We start from the raw sequence: 22,665 nt of genomic DNA, 5'->3' as shown, positions 1-22,665 counted from the left end.
CCGGGGCACCATGACCTTGGACTCAGACCTGGACTAGAGCCAGACTCTTTGGAGCTAATGACTCTGATCTGATTATTCGTGGCTCTGATGCATGAGCCATTAAAACGCTCCTGGAATGTGCTCAACCTGGACCTGGTTTAGATTTATCAGGTCTAAAGCCGGTTAATGCACCTTTTGGTTCTGGTTTAGTCCTAATTTAATCTTGGTTCATGGGTTTATCCTTTATTTTCTAGTTTAATACTACTTTGTCCCTGGTTTAGCCCTTGTTTAGTCCTGGTTTAGACCTGATTTGGTCCTGGTTTAACCCTGGTTTAGCCCTAGTTTAGCCCTGGTTTAGCCCTGGTTTAGCCCTGGTTTAGCCCTTCTTTAACTCCTATAGTGTAAGTACAATGTAGGTCAGCGCTCTCTAATCCCGCCGTTGCTATGGGAACGGCCTGAACCTAAACTAATCCCTTTGTGATCCGGGTCCTTTTCTCTGGACTTTTCCTCACGAGACCCGGAGACGGCGCCTCATTTGCATAAAGACAAAACGCTGCACATTCAGATGGCTCCTGCAGGAAGTCGCACGAAGTCGAAACTTTTAACTCACAAAATGTCGCCAGAAACGATCACATGACGCCGTAACGTTAAGATCAACCTGTAACTCTTTCTCCAAATGTGTAATATCGTTAAAAATAACTTCTGCAACCGATAAAAACCCTAATGCGGCTGAAAAATGCAAGTTTCCGAGTAAGAAAATGTACAAAACAATGACTATTTGGCGATCCTCCACCTCTCCACCAGGGGGTGCTATCATTCTCTCTGTACATCCAGTGGTAGAAGAAGAAGTACTCATTTTGACACATAAATGATAGTTTTACACCGATCGAGCAGGTATTTGTGGAGAAAACTGTGAAAAATCTGTGGAAAATGACAGGAAGTGACATCACACCAGGGACAGGAAGTGACATCACACCAGGGACAGGAAGTGACATCACACCCGGACTCATTCCAGTCAAAGTTTATGCAGAATTACACAAAGAAACAACTTTTTTTGACTCTCTAAAAATGTATTCAACAAAATAAAGTCGCTCTCATGTATTTTTATTTGAGTTTTGGCCCAGTGTTTGCTGGGTAATTTCCTAGTGTGATGTCATCAATTACAAACAGGAAGTGGAATTAGAAACCTAAACAACCCAAAGAGTCTGGGATGATTTTTTTGATATTAAAAAAAAAGTGAAATATATAAACCTTAACTGCATCGTTTTAGTTCAAAACGGACAATAACAATACAAATATTGCAGAATATTTGTCCTTTAAAAATGACTCAAGTAAAAGTATCACATGTAGAAAGTAGAATTATTGAAGTACCTGTTTAAATCTGTAAAGAGTGGAAGTATTTCACACGGATTGTGGACGGTTTAAGTGTCAAATGTAGTGATCTAGATAAAGAATTGTGCTGATTTGTCATTTTTATTCATTTAATCTGGTCAAAACTCGATATTTGACTCAAATTCTTCAAACAGGAAGTGGCCGCGCTTCTTAAACCTTTACTGCAGTATCGAGTACAAAGTACACACACGTACTGCACATACCTGCTCTCAAATGTACTGCAATAAACGTCAAAAGTATCCCTGATGTTCTGCACAGGTTTTGTGTGATGATGTCACATGTTTTTGATGATGTCACATGTTTTTTGATGTCACATGTTTTTTGATGATGTCACATGTTTTTTGATGTCACATGTTTTTGATGATGTCACATGTTTTTTGATGTCACATGTTTTTTGATGATGTCACATGTTTTTTGATGTCACATGTTTTTGATGATGTCACATGTTTTTTGATGTCACATGTTTTTGGATGATGTCACATGTTTTTTGATGATGTCACATGTTTTTGGATGATGTCACATTTTGTTTGATGATGTCACATTTTTTTGATGATGTCACATGTTTTGTGTGTTTTTAAAGAACAAAATGGGAAACTTGTGTTCACTTTTTTAATGTTATATGGTAAAACACTTTGAAGACATACAACTACAGTAGGTGGTAAATGTACCTTTTCAGTTGGCTGACAACAACAACAACAACAACAACAACAACAGCTTGTGTTCTCTTTGTGCTTTCAGGGCTCTGAGTTGGTGTTTGAGGAAAGTAAATGTTGTCCTGTTTGTTCCTCTGAGAGACCGAGCTGTGTGTACCAGGGCCAGAACTACAAGGTACTACTACTACTACTACTACTGCTACTGCTACTGCTACTGCTACTGCTACTAATACTAATACTAATACTGCTACTGCTACTAATACTAATACTAATACTAATACTAATACTGCTACTGCTACTGCTACTGCTACTACTACTAATACTGCTACTGCTACTGCTACTGCTACTGCTACTAATACTGCTACTACTACTACTACTAATACTGCTACTGCTACTGCTACTAATACTAATGCTGCTACTGCTACTGCTACTGCTACTGCTACTAATACTGCTACTGCTACTACTACTACTACTAATACTGCTACTGCTACTGCTACTAATACTAATACTGGTACTGCTACTGCTACTGCTACTGCTACTAATACTGCTACTGCTACTGCTACTACTACTGCTACTGCTACTGCTACTGCTACTAATACTAATACTGCTACTGCTACTGCTACTACTACTAATACTAATACTAATACTAATACTGCTACTAATACTAATACTGCTACTGCTACTAATACTAATACTAATACTGCTACTGCTACTGCTACTACTACTAATACTAATACTAATACTAATACTGCTACTAATACTAATACTGCTACTGCTACTGCTACTGCTACTAATACTGCTACTGCTACTACTACTACTAGTAATAATACTGCTACTGCTACTAATACTAATATTAATACTGCTACTGCTACTACTACTACTACTAATACTGCTACTAATACTAATACTAATACTAATACTGCTACTACTACTAATACTGCTACTGCTACTGCTACTGCTACTAATACTAATACTGCTACTACTGTTACTGCTACTGCTACTGCTACTGCTACTGCTACTGCTACTGCTACTAATACTAATACTGCTACTGCTACTACTGTTACTGCTACTGCTACTGCTACTACTGTTACTGCTACTGCTACTGCTACTGCTACTGCTACTGCTACTAATACTAATACTAATACTGCTACTGCTACTAATACTAATACTAATACTAATACTGCTACTGCTACTGCTACTAATACTAATACTGCTACTGCTACTACTGTTACTGCTACTGCTACCTCTACTAATGGAGGCTGGAGGACTTTGTGTCATGATGTCGATTATCGATGCGTTTGCTGCGATGTGTGTCCAGGCCTCGTCTCGCTGGACCGAGGGCGACTGCCGCGAGTGCGAGTGTCGTGGCGGTCATGTGACGTGTTACGTGCGCTCCTGCCCGACGTGCGCGCCCGGCCTCCTGTCGGTGACTCAGGAGGGACAGTGCTGCCCCCAGTGTCAGCGAGGTAACACTGCACCTGTCTTTTCATTTCATATTTTACACGTTTTAAAACACTGAACACGAACGGAACAAGATCAGAGAGAAAATAGCCCGGATACACGGTTCTGAAATCGGTTGGGACGATGTCAAAAACAATCTTATTACACTGACTGCGGATGGGTGAGTATGCGTGAGTGCGCGCGTGTGTGTGTGTGTGTGTGTCTGTGTGTCTGTGTGATGCGTCTGTGATGAATAATGCAGTGTTGCAGTAGCACATGTTCGCTTCAATAAAACAGCACAGACGGCCTTAAGACCCGAGTCATTCATTAAACATGGGCCAAGCTCATGTAACGCAAGCTAATGCAGGCTAAAGTTGGCTAACGCGGGCTAAACGAGGCCATAACGGGCCTGACCAGGGCTATGACAGGTCAGACTAAAGACTAAATCAACCATTGCAACAGGGAAGAACCAAGTAAACCACAACAATGTGTAAAAAAAAACTAAACCGGTGCTGAAAGAAACAAGATTTTTCACCATATTTTTCAAGGGGAGACGCTGCAGGTGAATGGGGGGGGAAATTCAATGTAAAGGTATCGATTTGAAACTTCTCCTGTCGTTTACTCGCATAAATGTAGGAAAAAAATGTATTACAAGTTTTTCATCATGTCATTTTTTCATGTAGAAATGAGGCGTTATATGCGGAAAAAAAACGTTAAAATTTGCACACAATTGGGAGAATCTGAGACAGGTTCAAATTTCTTGCTTAATTTTGTTGATCTGTTAGGTATAAAAACATGTACAGAGGGGATTTTAGATTGTTTATTCTGTATTTGTGTTGTAGAAGTAGATTTGAGAACATTTTGGGAACTTACTAAATCAGGCTTAGAATTAGACGTCCACAAAGCCTTACACATTACCTCAAACTCTCATTGAGTCCAGGATTGTAGCGTTTGGTGTGTGTAGCTGTGACTCTAAGACCTTATCTTTATGTCTCTGTGGGAGGAAAATACATTTGGGGAAAAACAACCTTTGGAGTCACAATGTCCCTCATAAATCTGTGCACGGAAGTGGATTGAACCAAATGAAAAAGAAAAAAAAAGGTTTTCGGGAGCAGATTGGACACTTTCGAGTTTCCACGTGTAAGTCGATCCGTCGTGAGAGCAAAGTGACCAAAGAAACTAGAGAAGCGGAGGAAATAAGGAAAATGTGAAGGGCGCCGTCACTTTTCACATACATTTTTACACAGAACACAGAGCGCGAGACGGACCAACAAAAAGCGAGTAACATCCAATGAAATAAAACTACGGCGCATTTGGTCAATTATAATGTCGGTTCAGTATTTTTTGAGTCGTCCATTTCTTCGTGATGGCCTTTTTCATCCTTCCACCAGAAGCACTTTTCAGAGGTATCCATTTATTGTGTCCATGGCAGGAGTTTTGAGGCCTGAGGTCATGGTTCTGAAATGGATTGGGACGATGTCAAAAAAGCGATGTTTTATGAAATACTGTTCTAAATAAATAGGTCAAACGTTTTCTTGATTTGGAGCTGAACTTGAACCCCGGTAGACCCTTTAAAACACGACAGAATGTTTAAAATTCAACAACAAACAACAGAATAATCAGAGACACGTTTGGAATTCCAGTGTAGAGATTTCAGATACTTTGCTGCTTCTTTTACAAATAAAATTTATAACATTTTCTAGCTTCAAAATTGTAGTTGAGCTTCACAAAAAGTTTGTGGTAAAGTTAGTCATATGTCTTTTTGTCAAATTAAAAAGTATTGTGTGGTCAACATTTATTCGAGTATTTTTCCAGTAGAAGTAAAAAAAAGTGCATTATTTCTTATTAAATAAACAAATAATGTTAAAATACAATGTTAAACGTGTTTAAATGAGGCTCTGACATGACTCACTTGTGTCTGAGGCTTTAACTTTGACAAAAACACCTGGATTTGTCATATTTTGTGATAGTTTTGTGGTTAATCTCGTCATGTTCCACTTCACTTTGTTCCATTCCCAGATTTTAGAATGTATTTGTTTCCAGAGGTTTAAAGGGTCTCTTAAAGTAACACGACCCGCTCTGTAAACCGGGTTTAGGCTGGGACTGACCCGAGTCCAAACCGGGTTCACATCTCGGACGGTGCTTTAGCTGTGACGGAAATGAAAATAAATCTTGCCTTAAGCCGATACATCACTGCTGCCTGTGGGCGTCGGCGCTGACCTCTGATTGGCTGAAACTGGCCCCGCTTGCGCTGCATTCACGTCCTGTGGGAAAAGGGAAACGGGGCTACGTTCACTTTACACATGTATCATCAGAGCCAAAGGAACCTCACGTCCGGAGCCCAATGTGCAAAAGCATCAGCAGAAACATCAGAAACATCAGCAGAAACAACGTGAAAATAAATAAATAAATAAAAACATCTGAGCTGCTGGTTTGGGGCTGGTCGTGAATACAGCGGTTTATAATGAACCAAAGCAGAATAAATAAAATACATACAATACATCAAATACATCAAATACATCAAATACATACAATACATACATTAAATACAATAAATAAGTAAAATGAAAATAAATAAAATAAATAAAATAAATAAAATAAATAAAATAAATAAAATAAATAAAATAAATAAAATAAATAAAATAAATAAAATAAATAAAATAAAATAAATAAAATAAATAAAATAAATGATTAAAATGAATGAAATAAAACATAAAATGAAAATAAATAAAATAAAATGAATAAAATGAATAAAATGAATAAAATGAATAAAATGAATAAAATGAATAAAATACAATAAATACAATAAATAAAATAAGTGCAGCAATTTTCTATTAGTCAACAAGGATTATTTCTATTAACAATGCACAGGTTAAGATGTTCAGACTTTTTACAGACATTATCAACAAAACAAAAGCTCTAGCGTTTGAGCGGCGTCGTGGAAGGAAACGGCTCACGGACTTGTTTTGTGTTTTTTGTGTGTTTTGTGTTTTTTGTGTGTTTTGTGTGTTTTTCATTATCCCTCGTTTTCACATTGACACACATTAGTCACTGTAAGTGCAGCGCGACGTTACGGTCCGACTTTTGTCTTGTTTTCCTCCTAAATTGACCTGTTTTGCCATAACGCCCGTGTCCTCCGCCGTGTCCTCCGCCCATGTCCTCCGCCTTCTCCTGCTCCAGCCGGTGTCACTTCTATATCCTGGTTTGTTTTCTCACAACCACAGTCTTAATCCCCTCCTCCTCCTCTTCCTCCTCCTCCGCCGCTGCTGCTGCTGCTGCTGTGATTTAGCGCTCGAGGGACTCTTCCGGCTCGCTGCGCTCGGAGAAATTAAAACTACAGCGGGCGCTTGTGTGTAAACAACCTGCTCGCCGAACCCGCCTCCGTCCTCCATCTTTGTCAGGACTAACGGCCGAGGTGTAAGCAAAGAGTGCGCCGGCCGGGACCAGGGGGCTTGGCTTGATTTATGTCCCAGAGAAATGGCGGGCCGGCGGTGGCATTAGGGTCGGCGGCGGCGAGTCGAGTGGAGCGCGGGCAGCAGGAGTTCCGTAAACCGAGGCTCTTAACGTTTTAGGGTTTTATTAAAGAGCGACGTTTAGACTTTAACGAGCTTTTAACCTCGTTTCCTCGTCGTTCGTTTCCTCAAAAGTTGTGTTTTTGGTCGATTCCTGCAGTGAGTTTGAGTTGATCCGGTTTTGGACTCGTGACTGAGGCTTGAGAGGGCCTGTTTTCACCTACCCCCTGTCCCCGCCCACGTCCCTGTGCTTACTGTGAGAGTCAAACATAAAGAGTTAAAAAGTCTGCTGCTTGTTACGGAGACATGTCAGTATGATGAGGCGGGGCTTATTTCTGCGACGAGGCGGGGCTTATTGCTGTGAAGAGGCGGGCTTATCGCTGCAAAAAAGGCGTGGCTTATTGCTGTGAATAGGCGGGGCTTATTGCTGTGAAGAGGCGGGGCTTGTTGCTGTGAAGAGGCGTGGCTTATCGCTGTGAAGAGGCGGGGCTTATTGCTGTGAATAGGCGGGGCTTATTGCTGTGAAGAGGCGGGGCTTGTTGCTGTGAAGAGGCGTGGCTTATCGCTGTGAAGAGGCGGGGCTTATCGCTGCAAAGAGGCGTGGCTTATTGTTGTGATGAGGTGGCGCTTATTTCTCTGAAGAGGCAGGGCTTATTGCTCTCAAGAGGTGGGGCTTAATGCTGTTAAGAGGCGTGGCTTATCGCTGTGAAGAGGCGTGGCTTATTGCTGCGAAGAGGCGGGGCTTATCGCTGCGAAGAGGCGTGGCTTATTGCTGTGAAGAGGTGGGTTTATTTCTGTGAAGAGGCGGGGTTTCTCACTATGTAGAGGCGGAGCTTTTCAGTTCTGCAGCTTTGAACAGGAAGTCAACGTTCCTGTCGCATGTATTTGACGTTTTGGATCGATGTTGCGGCTTTTACGGTGAACAAAATGTCAAAATGAAGATCCACTTACGCCACAGTTCAATCCTGACGCCCTGAAATGTTCCAGAAGTCTGCTTTAAGTCGTTATTAAGTATGCGGAAAGTCATTAGAGTGCGGGTTCTCGCCTGTGTCATCGCTGCAGCCGGAGAGTTCGTGTTCAGCCTCACGTTGGGCTCAGATCGGAGGGATTTCGGAGCAAAAGAGAGACTTATGAGGCCCGTCCCGCGCTCTGATCGCGGGATCGGGCTCGTTGGAGTTCACGCGCACCTCGCCACGGCGACGGAGACGTGTTGGGTCGGTAGAATGCGCAGTCGAGCCGAGAGCTGCCCGGTCGGCCTTGAGTCGCCCGACCAAGGACAACTCCAGCACCTCGAGGCTCAATCCACTGTGTCTGTGATCAACAATAAATCAACTGTTTTTTTTGTTTTGTTTCTTTTCACAGATTTTGATGTGTTTGCTTATCCATAACAATTCTGTAAAACCAATGTTTGATTTGCACACGTTTAGCTCGTAACCTGGGACTAAAGATGTCACAGGATCAAGTTTAAATGTAACGATTATTGTGGGGGGAAAACGACGCAATTTAAAAAAAAAAATCACGATGATTGAGATCAAACGGCTGTGAAATCCACAGTTTTTCCATCTTTGTCTCGACATGCTTCCATTCGTCCTTAAGTCACCGGCTTCAGCTTTTTCAAGATGAAACACAAACACAACAGAACGAGACCAGAAAGAAAATAAAATGCAAATAAACATCAACCGAACGACAAAGAAACAAAATCACGGCTTGTCCTAACTTAAAGTGACGTATGACGGGTTTTTACGATGTTCTAATGTTGACTTTATTCTGTGTATTTATACTTGTCGTACATATAAATTACAGTTTTACGCCAATCGAGCAAGTGTTTGTGGAGAAAACACCGAAAAACCTGTAGAAAATGACAGGAAGTGACATCACACCAGGGACAGGAAGTGACATCACACCAGGGACAGGAAGTGACATCACACCAGGGACAGGAAGTGACATCAGACCAGGGACACTCATTCCAGTCAAAGTTTATGCAGAATTTATACAAAGAAACAACTTTTTTGACTCTAAACATGAATTCAACAAAATAAAGTCGCTCTCATATATTTTTATCTGTCAAATTAAAACATTGTGACATTAGATGAGTTTTGGCCCAGTGTTTGCTGGGTAATTTCCTAGTGTGAGGTCATCAATTACAAACAGGAAGTGGAATTATAAACCTATAAAATGAGCTGCTCTGGGATAAGATTTGTATCATTTTTAGCAACATTTGATACATATTAAAGGCATTAACTGCATTTGAGTGGTCCGACCTGTAGGGGGCAGTGTGAGCGCTGCCCCCTACGACCCTGACCGCTGCTCGGACGCTCTGTGTGTTTCTCACGTTCGGTCTGTGCTCCGCCCCCTCCCGCCCCGCCCCCACAGCGCCGTGCCACCCGGACTGCGCCTCCTGCTCCGGACGTCCCGACCACTGCGAGAGCTGCTCCGACCCGAAGGCGGCGCTGCACCTGGGACGCTGCCTGGCGCTGTGCCCCCCCGGCTTCTACCAGGACCAGCACGTGTGCCAAGGTGCCCACGCTGCACGCCACATACTACACGCCACACGCCTCATACTACACGCCACATACTACACGCCACACGCCTCATACTACACGCCACATACTACACGCCACACGCCTCATACTACACGCCACATACTACACGCCACATACCACACGCCTCATACTACACGCCACATACTACACGCCACACGCCTCATACTACACGCCACATACTACACGCCACATACCACACGCCACATACTACACGCCACACGCCTCATACTACACGCCACATACTACACGCCACATACCACACGCCACATACTACACGCCACACGCCTCATACTACACGCCACATACTACACGCCACATACCACACGCCACATACTACACGCCACACGCCTCATATTACACGCCACATACCACACGCCACATACTACACGCCACATACTACACGCCACACGCCGCATACTACACGCCGCATACTACACGCCGCACGCCACATACTACACGCCACATACTACACGCCACACGCCGCATACTACACACGGCACGCCACATACTACACGCCGCACGCCACATACTACACGCCACATACTACACGCCGCATACTACACGCCACATACTACACGCCACACGCCTCATACTACACGCCACATACTACACGCCACACGCCGCATACTACACGCCACATACTACACGCCACACGCCTCATACTACACGCCACATACTACACGCCACATACCACACGCCACATACTACACGCCACACGCCTCATACTACACGCCACATACTACACGCCACATACCACACGCCACATTCTACACGCCACACGCCTCATACTACACGCCACATACTACACGCCACAAACCACACGCCACATACTACACGCCACATACCACACGCCACATACTACACGCCATACGCCGCATACTACACGCCGCACGCCACATACTACACGCCACATACTACACGCCACACGCCGCATACTACACGCCGCACGCCACATACTACACGCCACATACTACACGCCACATACTACACGCCACATACTACACGCCACACGCCTCATACTACACGCCACATACCACACGCCACATACTACACGCCACACGCCGCATACTACACGCCGCACGCCACATACTACACGCCACATACTACACGCCACACGCCACATACTACACGCCACACGCCACATACTACACGCCACATACTACACGCCACACGCCGCATACTACACGCCGCACGCCACATACTACACGCCACATACTACACACCACACGCCACATACTACACGCCACACGCCGCATACTACACGCCGCATGCCACATACTACACGCCACATACTACACGCCACACGCCACATACTACACGCCACACGCCACATACTACACGCCACATACTACACGCCACACGCCGCATACTACACGCCGCACGCCACATACTACACGCCACATACTACACGCCACATACTACACGCCACACGCCTCATACTACACACCACATACTACACGCCACATACTACACGCCACATACCACACGCCACATACTACACGCCGCACGCCACATACTACACGCCACATACTACACGCCACACGCCACATACTACACGCCACACGCCTCATACTACACACCACATACTACACGCCACATACTACACGCCACATACCACACGCCACATACTACACGCCGCACGCCACATACTACACGCCGCACGCCACATACTACACGCCACATACTACACGCCACATACTACACGCCGCACGCCACATACTACACGCCACATACTACACGCCACATACTACACGCCACACGCCACATACTACACGCCACATACTACACGCGCACGCCACATACTACACGCCGCACGCCTCATACTACACGCCGCACGCCACATACTACACGCCGCACGCCACATACTGCACGCCGCACGCCACATACTACACGCCGCACGCCACATACTACACGCCACATACTACACGCCGCACGCCTTATACTACACGCCGCACGCCACATACTACACGCCACATACTACACACCACATACTACACACCACATACTACACGCCGCATGCCTCATACTACATGCCACATACTACACGCCACATACTACACGCCACATACTACACGCCACACGCCACATACTACACGCCACATACTACCGCACGCCACACGCCTACTTAAAAGACATGTACCGTATTTTCTGGACGTAAAAATACCTAAATTGCACCTTTTTTCATAGTTTTGGCCGGGGTGCGACTTATATTTATACTTTTATACTTATACTCCAGTGCGACTTATATATGTTTTTTTCTTCTCTATTATGCATTTTTTTGCTGGTGGGACTTATACTCTGGAAAAAACGGTAATTAGAGTTCAAGGCACAACAGAGGCTAATATGAACTCATGATTTAAAGGCGCAATGGACGATTTTTCGGCGATTTGAGAACGCAGGCGGAAGTGCACATGCCACTCCCCCGTGTGGACTGATACAACACACACATGTTTGTTTATTAGCGCGACGGATCACATCGCATCTCTCGTCTCCCGTAGATTTCCGTCCTCTTCTGAGTCAGCTCGAACTGTCTTTCTCCGTCTTCATTTTGCCCTGTACACTGAGGGAACTATATTATGATAGATCAATGCGCTTAGACACGCGGAAACGTGGGACGAGCCGCACGAGGCTGCAGGTGAGCGGTAGGTGCGTTTTATGATTGATACGTGGCAGGACTAATGGACAGTCCACGCCACGAGGAAATAAGACTCAAATTTGGGCCAAAAAAATTGTCCATTCAACCTTTAAGTTAAAAATACTCAAAATGGAAGTTGGAATGGAGTTTGTAAAATGTCCGAATTACTGATCCATGAAGCCGTTTGAATCCGCACGTAACCGTGGCGACTGCTCAGGACGTCATCACGTCGGGACTTTGTCTGTTTGAGTGGGTTTTTGCTCCATCACAGCCGCTCGCTCTGGTTCTGGAAAAAACTTTTCTGCAGTTGAAGTTGTGAAAACTCAGAGAACTCGGAGGGACTCGTTATGTTCTGTGTTTGGCTCGATATAAACTCCTCTTCCAGGACTTGTTAACTTAGATCAGAGCGTCTGTTGTGCAGGTTACAAATCATAGCAACGGGAAATCTATCCGACTCCAACAAGCCGCAAGATCTGCTCTCCACCAGCACTTTTCCAATGGATTCATTGTTTCTTCACCGAAAAGAATGATGTTCAAACTTCTCAGTTTAGACCTGGTTTAGTCCCGGTTTAGTCCCGGTTTTAGCCTGGTTTAGTCCTGGTTTAATCCCGGTTTAGTCCTGGTTTAATCCCGGTTTAGGCCTGGTTTAGTCCTGGTTTAGTCCTGGTTTAGTCCTGGTTTAATCCCGGTTTAGGCCTGGTTTAGTCCTGGTTTAGTCCTGGTTTAGTCCTGGTTTAATCCCGGTTTAGGCCTGGTTTAGTCCTGGTTTAGTCCTGGTTTAGGCCCGGTTTAGGCCCGGTTTAGTCCCGGTTTTAGCCTGGTTTAGGCCCGGTTTAGTCCCGGTTTTAGCCTGGTTTAGTCCCGGTTTAGGCCAAGTTTAGTCCCGGTTTAGTCCCGGTTTTAGCCTGGTTTAGTCCCGGTTTAGTCCCTGTTTAGTCCCGGTTTAGTCCCGGTTTTAGCCTGGTTTAGTCCCGGTTTAGGCCCAGTTTAGTCCTGGTTTAGTCCCAGTTTTAGCCTGGTTTAGTCCCGGTTTAGTCCCGGTTTAGTCCCGGTTTAGGCCCTGTTTAGTCCCGGTTTAGGCCCGGTTTTGGCCTGATTTAGTCCCGGTTTAGTCCCGGTTTAGTCCCGGTTTAGTCCCGGTTTAGTCCCGGTTTAGGCCCGGTTTAGGTCCAGTTTAGGCCCTGTATAGTCCCGGTTTAGGCCCGGTTTTGGCCCGGTTTAGTCCCTGGAAACTTGAAAAGGTGTGTTTTCACGACGAACAGGAGAACAGTGGGGTTTTACAGAGTTGATCTGTTGTGTGTCTCCAGCCTGCGCTCCGTCCTGCCTGTCCTGCTCGGGCCCCTCCCAGTGCGACTCGTGTGGCCTCCAGGGGCCGCTGCTGAGCCCAGACGGACGCCAGTGTGTGTCCGCGTGTCCCTCGGGCTCCTACCAACACGACCACGCCCACTGCAGAGGTACGGACACGCCCTTTTTTTTACCTCTGAACGTTTGTTTCACAGTTACAACGTGATGATTATTTAACTGCAAAGAGGCGATTGTCGTCAGTGGAAAGAACATTAACGAGATGAATTATGGGAGTTTGTGAACGCATTTATTTATGTCTTTATTTCTTTATGTATTTATTTCTTTATGTATTTATGTCTTTATGGAGGGAGGAGCTGAATGAGAGAAGCGCGTGGACATAAACACATATAAAACAGAATATCAAAATAAAACATAAATGCAAAATGACATGAAACATTGAATAAAATGCTAAACGTGAGCGCTGCAGGTGCCACACGGGAACAAATGATTCAGTTTTCAAAAGAACGTTCCATTTGGAGCGAAGTGGATAAAAGTCTGTGTTTCCACGTCGAGAATAAACATGAGATCCGAGTTCAGCAAACGTGACCAATCATCCGACTTTAGGGTCTGATAGTCTGAGGGACTCTTTAGTTCAGAGGAACCTTCAGCTTCAGCCATGATCCGGATCTTTTCAGTACTTTTGAGTTTGAGCAGCAGTTTATAACGTCCTCTCTGTCCACAACCAAGGTTCAGTCATTCTGGAACCTTCACACTTAGAACCTTCACACTTAGAACCTTCACACTTAGAACCTCCACACTTGGAACATTCACACTTGAAACCTCCACACTTGCCTCCACACTTGGAACCTCCACACTTGGAACCTTCACACTTGGAACCTCCACACTTGGAACCTTCACACTTGGAACCTCCCCACTTGGAATCTCGGTCGGCACTAGATCATACAGTCCTAACTCACGGAAGTTAGAATTCGAAAGTTACAGAATCCATTATGGCCCTCGTGGCGCCCCAAAGCACATGAAAGGTACATTTCCTGTCTCGCAGCATTAAATCTTTTGGCCCAGCGGTTAAAACGCAGCGTGGGGCGCTGGAGATCTTGGGTTCAACTCCCGCTCAGACCAAAAATGTATTTTGGGTTCACATTTTTTAACTTTTAGATTGGCTGGATCAGATGAAAAGGGGAGATTTACATTTTTTTCCCCTCATCTCCTAACTACTACAAAAGGGTTAGGGGTTAGGGTTAGAGGTTAGGGATTAAGGGTTATTTATTTTATGGTTAAACACTATCTTTGAGCAGACTATACTACGTGTGAAGTGGAACAGACTGTAATGCAATGGGGGGAAAAAGCTTTTTAGAGAGATTGTAGTAAAAGGTTTGGTTGTTTCATCTGGACGAATTTAGACCAGGAACTCAGATATTTATTCTATTCTGTGTTAAGCCCCGCCCACCGGGCAGGTCCTCCGGAAGTAGAAGAAGAAGTTGTTTGTTTCAACAGAAACTTAAACCTCTTTATTTTCTATCAAGCTAGCCTCTTGTTTACTATCAGCCCTTTAATGGGCTAATCAGTCTCCTTTTTGTCCCTGGCACCATCTCGTGCTCTTGGGCTCCGGAGAACTCTCTTGACGAGGAACCTGGTATGACTTTGAAGCCATGAGATGGTGTCTCATTGACAGGAGATCTACTACTGGACTGTAGAATTCTGGTTTACTCTCTATTGCTGACATTTTTGCTTAATGGTATGATTAATGATGAAACAGGGTTTTATAATGATCATCATTTTTTGTGATGGAAAAATGTCAATTTTCCCCCTTTTTAATTTATTTTTTAATATATCAAAAAGCCCTAGTCTACACAATTTGAACAAGACGGCTCACCACAACGTATTCTCTTTTTGGGACCTTGCGCCGGCGTCCTCTTCCCAGGCACGTGACGGTCCTCTCTTCTCTGAACTGATGAGGAATGAGGCTGGAAACGTGTTGTTCCATGTGGCCAAAACACCGCGTCACGGCGAAGCACCGATCGAAGAATCCTGTTCGTGACGCCAAATTGTTGCGGAAGATATACTATAAACGGTGCCAGAGAAATAAGGCAGAATCGAACCAAGTTGTCTTGTTCAAATGTGGGACTTTATTTTAGCCGTGCACAAGCCAAAATTCTCTCCCCGATAGAGTCGTCTCCCTCCCTGGTCTGACAAACTCCAGCTTAAAAAGGCACAACAGTCAGAACATGATGTCAGAAAGTAATTTGTTTCATCCCTGGTCATGGGTTATCAAGCCGCTCACTACACACATTAACAGTTTATGGCAGAGGCCTCTGTCCTTCACACAGCCAGTGTCACTGACCACAGCCAGTGTCACTGACCACAGCACAGGACAAAGGTTACTAGGCTGACCATTAAAACAATCAAAGCTCTTGAAATAATCAAACATCTTGTGTAACTTATTACTTAGCATCGCAACAACCTAATGACATGACAATTTTCCATCACACTGTTGAAACAAACAACTTTTTCTTCTACTTCAGGAGGGCCCGCCCGGTGGGCGGGGCTTACCACAGAATAGAATAAATATCTGTGTTCCCGTTCTAAATTCGCAAATTGACAAAACTGAGTCCAGATGAAACAACTGAACCTTCTTCTACAATGGAACTCTCCTGGACGAATGAGGGATTACACAGACGTGCTTTTTAGAGAGAAAAAATTATTGCCTGAGCTGTATCAGCGGGACCGGTCTCTGTCGCCGCCATGTTGGATTCAGATTCAGTCACTTTCGCCCCGTATATTAACTAGTGGAACCTGTTTATTGTCTGTTATAAATGTTTTGTAATAAAGAATTTTGAAAAATGAGAATAAAAAAAACAAACTAGTGGAATTCTGACTTCCGTGAGTTAGGACTGTATGATCTAGTGCCGACCGTGGAACCTTCATACTTGGGAGCAACGCTGGCTTGAGTGTCTTTAATTCTCTGCACTTAAGCAGCCCTTTTGCAAAACACGCCCCCTGTAGGCAGAGCTATGTTCTTCCTCACAGTTACAGTACTAGGAGTTTTGCTCCTTCGTCACACTTCCCATACTCGTGATCTCCTGCACATTTACCACATCTTTGCTTGCCTCTGCAGACTGCTGCTACATGTTCAAAGCGCTGGCACTTGAAGCAACGCAGGGGCGGAACATATGGCCTAACGCCATAGCTCACGTATCCAATGAACACCTTACTAGGCACGCTTTTCTTTTCAAGTCTTATCACATCTGTCACATCTTTCTCCAAACCGGGTCGTCTTCAACCGCCTAGCGTCCACAACCTTAGCTCCAGTTAAATTTACTTTACCTCATCCAAAGTCACCATCATAGGGAAGCCTGTGATAACTCCTCTGACCTTGTTTCTTTCAGCGTCTGAAACGAGAATGTTCTTCCCACCCAGACTTTTAATCTCAATCGCTTTCCTTTGCTGTCTTTGCACACAACCAGCAGCAAGCCAAAAAAGGACGCACTTTCCTGTGCAAACTTTATGAACACCTTACACTCTTTGCTCTCATCCCCAATATTAGCAGCTCCATCCTGCATCTCACTGCCAGAACCCTCCCACACAGACGAGCCAAAGGACATTTTACGTTTCCGGGTACCAGCATCCACAGGAGGTTGCTCCTCCCCACGGTCCAGATCGCTCCTGATCATCGGTCCACTCCCCTCTATCTCTTGTCCCTCCGGACTGTCCACTGCGCAGACCTGTTCTCTTCTTCTTCCTCCCCATACGGACCAAATGCCAGTTCTTCTTCTTTGGTGTTTTATGGCTCAGCTCTTTGTGTGTTCTTTGGTGTTTTAAGAGCGAAAAACAGAGGAGAGAAAGAGAGACCACCCATATAAGGATGGTCTGTTGCCACGGGATTCTTCACAGAATGATGAAGTCACTGGGATGATGTCATATGTCATCATCAAAAGTGAATGTTTGATGACACTCTTTGACACTCAAAGACTACAATAGGTGGTGGTTTTGTAAAACTTGGACACCAACCGCCATAAAACACCAACCGCCATAAAACACCAACCGCCATAAAACACCAAAGAAGAAGATACAACTGTCATAAAAACACCAAAAAGAAGAACCAATTAGCCCAATTGATACAGCAGTCAACGCTACAGACGAGTTTTAGCACCTTATAGTTGACGATAAATAAGGCGTGTTTCAGAAACAAAAGGCAAAAAAATGGCCAAGATTTGGAGACCGGGGAAAGTCCGTGCTCTCTGGAGAGAGAACAGTGAGCTGAGGGACAATTTATCCTGTTTAGTTGGACAGTTAGAGAAATGTGAGCAGGACCTGCTGGGCAAAGAGCTCAGCTTTACCAAACAACTACAAGACCTCTTGAAATGCAATGCAGAGTTAAAAGAACGTTTGGCACAAGAAGAGGCTAAAAGACCAGAATGGGAGGAACTAATCAAGTCACAGAAACACAGGGAAATTTCTGAGGCAATTGCAAAAATGAAAAGCCTTGAAAAGAGTCTTGAGTCCGAACGTAATCACAGCACAAAACTGATGGAAGAATTACAGATGAAGAAAGTGAAAAGTGAAAAAAGGATGATTGAGTGTATTCAAAAGCTAGAGAAGCAGAAGAGACTCACCCAGGATCTGACTATACAGCTCGCAGACAAAGCATCATCTCTTCAAGCTGCACTGCAAGCGGCAGAAGAGCACAAGAGTGTCCAAAGCAGTCTGCAGAAACAGCTCCAGGATGAGCGGGAGATGAACCAGAAAACACAAGAGAAAGCCGAGAAGGAAAAAGAAGAGATAGAGAAAGATTTCCAGGAGTTAAAGGACAGCTATGAGCACAACGCTCAGAATTTTCGCAAACTTCTGAAGACAGAGTGCCATAAAAACAAAGAGCTGGCTGATCAACTCGCTGAACAGGTGACGTCACTTCAAGATAATCTACAGGCGGCTGAAGAGGGTTTTCAGAAGGAGAAAGAGGCGCTACAAAGAGATTTACAGGAGTTAAAGGACAACTATGAGCACAAGGCTCAGCTTCTGCTTGAAGAACAGAGAGAAAATGAGGCGCTGAAGGAAGAGAGAGATATAGCAAATGCAGATATAATCACAAAGAATCTGCACTTTAATTTGGAACTAGAGCGCCAAAATAATAATATTAAAGAAATTACGGAGAAACTCGATAAACAGGTGACGTCACTTCAAGCTGAACTACAGGCGGCTGAAGAGGGTTTTCAGAAGGAGAAAGAGGCGCTACAAAGAGACTTACAGGAGTTAAAGGAAAGCTGTGAGCACAACGCTCAGCTTCTGCTTGAAGAACAGAGTAAAAATGAGGCACTGAGGGAAGGGGGAAAGAAAATGAAAAAATATTTTGAGGATCTTCACTTCTATGTGGACATTCTGGAGACAAACGGCCGTAAAAACAAAGACTTGGTGCAGGATCTGAAGAAAGAGAAAGAAGTGACACAGAGAGAGTTACAAGAACTGAACCACAGCACTCATCATCTTCTCGAAGAACTGAGTGAAAGTGAGGAACTGAGGAAAGACTATTTGGCAAAAGAAAAACACTTGGAGAAAATCACAGAGGAATTTCACTTCCACTTGAAACTTCTGCAGACCGAGCGCCATAAAAACAAAGACTTGCAGGAGAAGCTGAAGAGAAAGGACGAGGACACCGTGCTGGCTGATGAATTCACTAAACAGGTGACGTCACTTCAAGCTGAACTACAGGCGGCGAAAGAGGATTTTAAGAAGGCGAAAGACGTGATTCAGAGCGATTTACAGGAAGTGAACCAGAACACTCAGTATTTTCTCGAAGAACTGAGTGAAAAGACACCGAGGGAAGACAAACTGGAAAAAGAACAACACATAAGGAAATTCACAGAGGAATTTAACTTCAACTTGAAACTTCTGCAGACAGAGCGCCATAAAAACAAAGAGTTGCTGAAGTATCTAAAAAGAAAAGATGAGAACACGGAGCTGGCTGATGAACTCGGTAAACAGGTGACGTCCCTTCAAGCTGAACTACAGGCGGCTGAAGAGCGTTTTAGGAAGGAGAAAGACGTGATTCAGAGAGATTTACAGGAGTTAAAGGAAACTTGTGAGCACAACGCTCAGCTTCTGCTCGAAAAACAGAGACAAAATCGGGTGCTGAAGAAAGAGAGAAAGAAACATGTAAAGAATCTTCACTTCAACCTGGAACTGGAGACGAAGCACCCCGGAAACGAAGACTTGACAGAGAACCTGAAGAGAGAGGACGAAAACACTGAGCTGGATGATCAACTCACAAACGAAGATACGTCACTTCAAGATGATCTACAGGTGAATGAAGAGGGTTTTCAGGAGGAGGAAGACGTGATAGAGAAAGAGTTACAGGAGTTAAAGGAAAGCTATGAGCACAACGCTCAGCTTCTGCTTGAAGAACTGAGTAAAAATGAGGCGCTGAGCGAAGAGAGAAAAAAAACATATGTAGAGAATATTCACTACAACCCGGAACTGGAGACGGTGAACCACGAAAACAAAGACTTGTCAGAGAATCTGAAGAGAGAGGACGAAAACATGGAGCTGGATGATCAACTCACAAACGAAGATACGTCACTTCAAGATGATCTACAGGTGAATGAAGAGGGTTTTCAGGAGGAGGAAGACGTGATAGAGAAAGAGTTACAGGAGTTAAAGGAAAGCTATGAGCACAACGCTCAGCTTCTGCTTGAAGAACTGAGTAAAAATGAGGCGCTGAGCGAAGAGAGAAAAAAAACATATGTAGAGAATATTCACTACAACCCGGAACTGGAGACGGTGAACCACGAAAACAAAGACTTATCAGAGAATCTGAAGAGAGAGGACGAAAACATGGAGCTGGATGATCAACTCACAAACGAAGATACGTCACTTCAAGTTGATCTACAGGCGGCTCAAGAGGGTTTTCAGGAGGAGGAAGACGTGATGGAGAGAGATATACAGGAGTTAAAGGAAACCTCTGAGCACAACGCTCAGCTGCTGCTTGAAGAACAAAATGAGGCCCTGAAGGACGAAAGACTGAAACCAAATGTAGAGAATATTCACCTCGACCTGGAACTAGAGACGGAGAACCATGAAAACAAAGAGTTAACAGAGAACCTGAAGAGAGAGGACGAAAACACAGAGCTGACTGATCAACTCACAAATGAAGATATGTCACCTCAAGATGATCTACAGGCGGCTCAAGAGGGTTTTCAGAAGGAAGACGTGATGGAGAGAGATATACAGGAGTTAAAGGAAAGCTATGAGCACAAGGCTCAGCTTCTGCTTGAAGAACAGAGTCAAAATCAGGTGCTGAGCGAAGAGAGACAACAACCAAATCTAGAAAATATTCACATCAATCTGGAACTGGTGACGGAGAACCATGAAAACGAAGAGTTGACAGAGAACCTGAAGAGAGAGGACCAAAACACAGAGCTGACTGATCAACTCACAAATGAAGATAAGTCACTTCAAGATGATCTACAGGCGGCTCAAGAGGGTTTTCAGAAGGAGGACGACATGATAGAGAGAGATTTACAGGAGTTAAAGCAAAGCTATGAGCACAAGGCTCAGCTTCTGCTTGAAGAACAGAGTCAAAAGGAGGCGCTGAAGGAAGAGAGACAAAAACCAAATGTAGAGAATATTCACTTCAACCTGGAACTGGAGACAGTGCACCATGAAAACGAAGACTTGACAGAGAACCTGAAGAGAGAGGACAAAAACACAGAGCTGACTGATGAACTCACAAATGAACATATGTCACTTCAAGATGATCTACAGGGGGCTCAAGAGGGTTTTCATGAGGAGAAAGACGTGATGGAGAGAGATTTACAGGAGTTAAAGGACAGCTATGAGCACAACGCTCAGCTTCTGCTTGAAGAACAGAGTCAAAATGAGGTGCTGAGCGAAGAGAGACAGAAATCAAATGTAGAAAATATTCACTTTAACCTGGAACTGGAGACAGGGCACCATGAAAACGAAGAGTTAACAGAGAACCTGAAGAGAGAGGACAAAAACACAGAGCTGACTGATGAACTCACAAATGAAGATATGTCACCTCAAGAAGATCTACAGGTGAATGAAGAGGGTTTTCAGGAGGAAGACGTGTCACAGAGAGATTTACAGGAGTTAAAGGACAGCTATGAGCACAAGGCTCAGCTTCTGCTTGAAGAACAAATTGAGGCGCTGAGCGAAGAGAGAGAGAAACCAAATGTAGAGAATATTCACTTCAACCTGGAACTGGAGACAGAGAACGATGAAAACGAAGAATTGACAGAGAACCTGAAGAGAGAGGACGAAAGCACGGAGCTGGATGATCAACTCACAAACGAAGATACGTCACTTCAAGATGATCTACAGGCGGCTCAAGAGGGTTTTCAGGAGGAAGACGTGATAGAGAGAGATTTACAGGAGTTAAAGGAAAGCTATGAGCACAAGGCTCAGCTTCTGCTTGAAGAACTGAGTCAAAATGAGGCGCTGAAGGAAGAGAGACAAAAACCATATGTAGAGAATATTCACTACAACCCGGAACTGGAGACGGTGAACAACGAAAACGAAGAGTTGACAGAGAACCTGTCAACTCTGGCTGATCAACTCACAACTGAAGATACGTCGCCTCAAGTTGATCTACAGGCGGCTGAAGAGGGTTTTCAGAAGGAGGAAGATGTGATGGAGAGAGATTTACAGGAGTTAAAGGAAAGCTATGAGCACAAGGCTCAGCTTCTGCTTGAAGAACAAAATGAGGCGCTGACCGAAGAGAGACTGAAACCAAATGTAGAGAATATTCGCTTCAACCTGGAACTGGAGACAGGGCACCATGAAAACGAAGACTTGACAGAGAAACTGAAGAGAGAGGACGAAAACAAGGAGCTGGCTGATCAACTCACAAATGAAGATACGTCACTTCAAGATGATCTACAGGCGGCTCAAGAGGGTTTTCAGGAGGAAGACGTGATAGAGAGAGATTTACAGGAGTTAAAGGAAAGCTATGAGCACAAGGCTCCGCTTCTGCTTGAAGAACAGAGTCAAAATGACGCACTGAAGGAAGAGATACAGAAACCAAATGTAGAGAATATTCACTTCAACCTGGAACTGGAGACAGGGCACCATGAAAACGAAGACTTGACAGAGAAACTGAAGAGAGAGGACGAAAACAAGGAGCTGGCTGATCAACTCACTAACGAAGATAAGTCGCTTCAAGATGAACTACAGGTGAATGAAGAGGGTTT

At 44.4% G+C, this 22,665-nt stretch overlaps 1 protein-coding gene across 1 annotated transcript in view; it reads left to right on the top strand.

The window, feature by feature from the left end:
• The window catches only part of fras1 (Fraser extracellular matrix complex subunit 1), a gene marked incomplete at its 5' end in the record, with an annotated part of 267,524 nt that overhangs the window by 23,397 nt on the left and 221,462 nt on the right, over positions 1 to 22,665 (top strand). The window contains 4 exons of the mRNA XM_072432991.1: positions 2,110 to 2,199; positions 3,343 to 3,490; positions 9,350 to 9,493; positions 13,462 to 13,608. Of these exons, the coding sequence (XP_072289092.1) occupies positions 2,110 to 2,199; positions 3,343 to 3,490; positions 9,350 to 9,493; positions 13,462 to 13,608 (529 nt within the window). The remainder of the gene's footprint in view (positions 1 to 2,109; positions 2,200 to 3,342; positions 3,491 to 9,349; positions 9,494 to 13,461; positions 13,609 to 22,665) is intronic.

The sequence above is a fragment of the Eucyclogobius newberryi genome, unplaced genomic scaffold, assembly GCF_026437365.1.
Source record: "Eucyclogobius newberryi isolate DKJ021-1_F unplaced genomic scaffold, fEucNew1.0.hap1 SCAF_6, whole genome shotgun sequence".
In the NCBI taxonomy this organism is placed as follows: Eukaryota; Metazoa; Chordata; class Actinopteri; order Gobiiformes; family Gobiidae; genus Eucyclogobius; species Eucyclogobius newberryi.
Note: the sequence above shows the minus strand (reverse complement) of the source record. Positions and strands in the feature narration are given on the sequence as shown.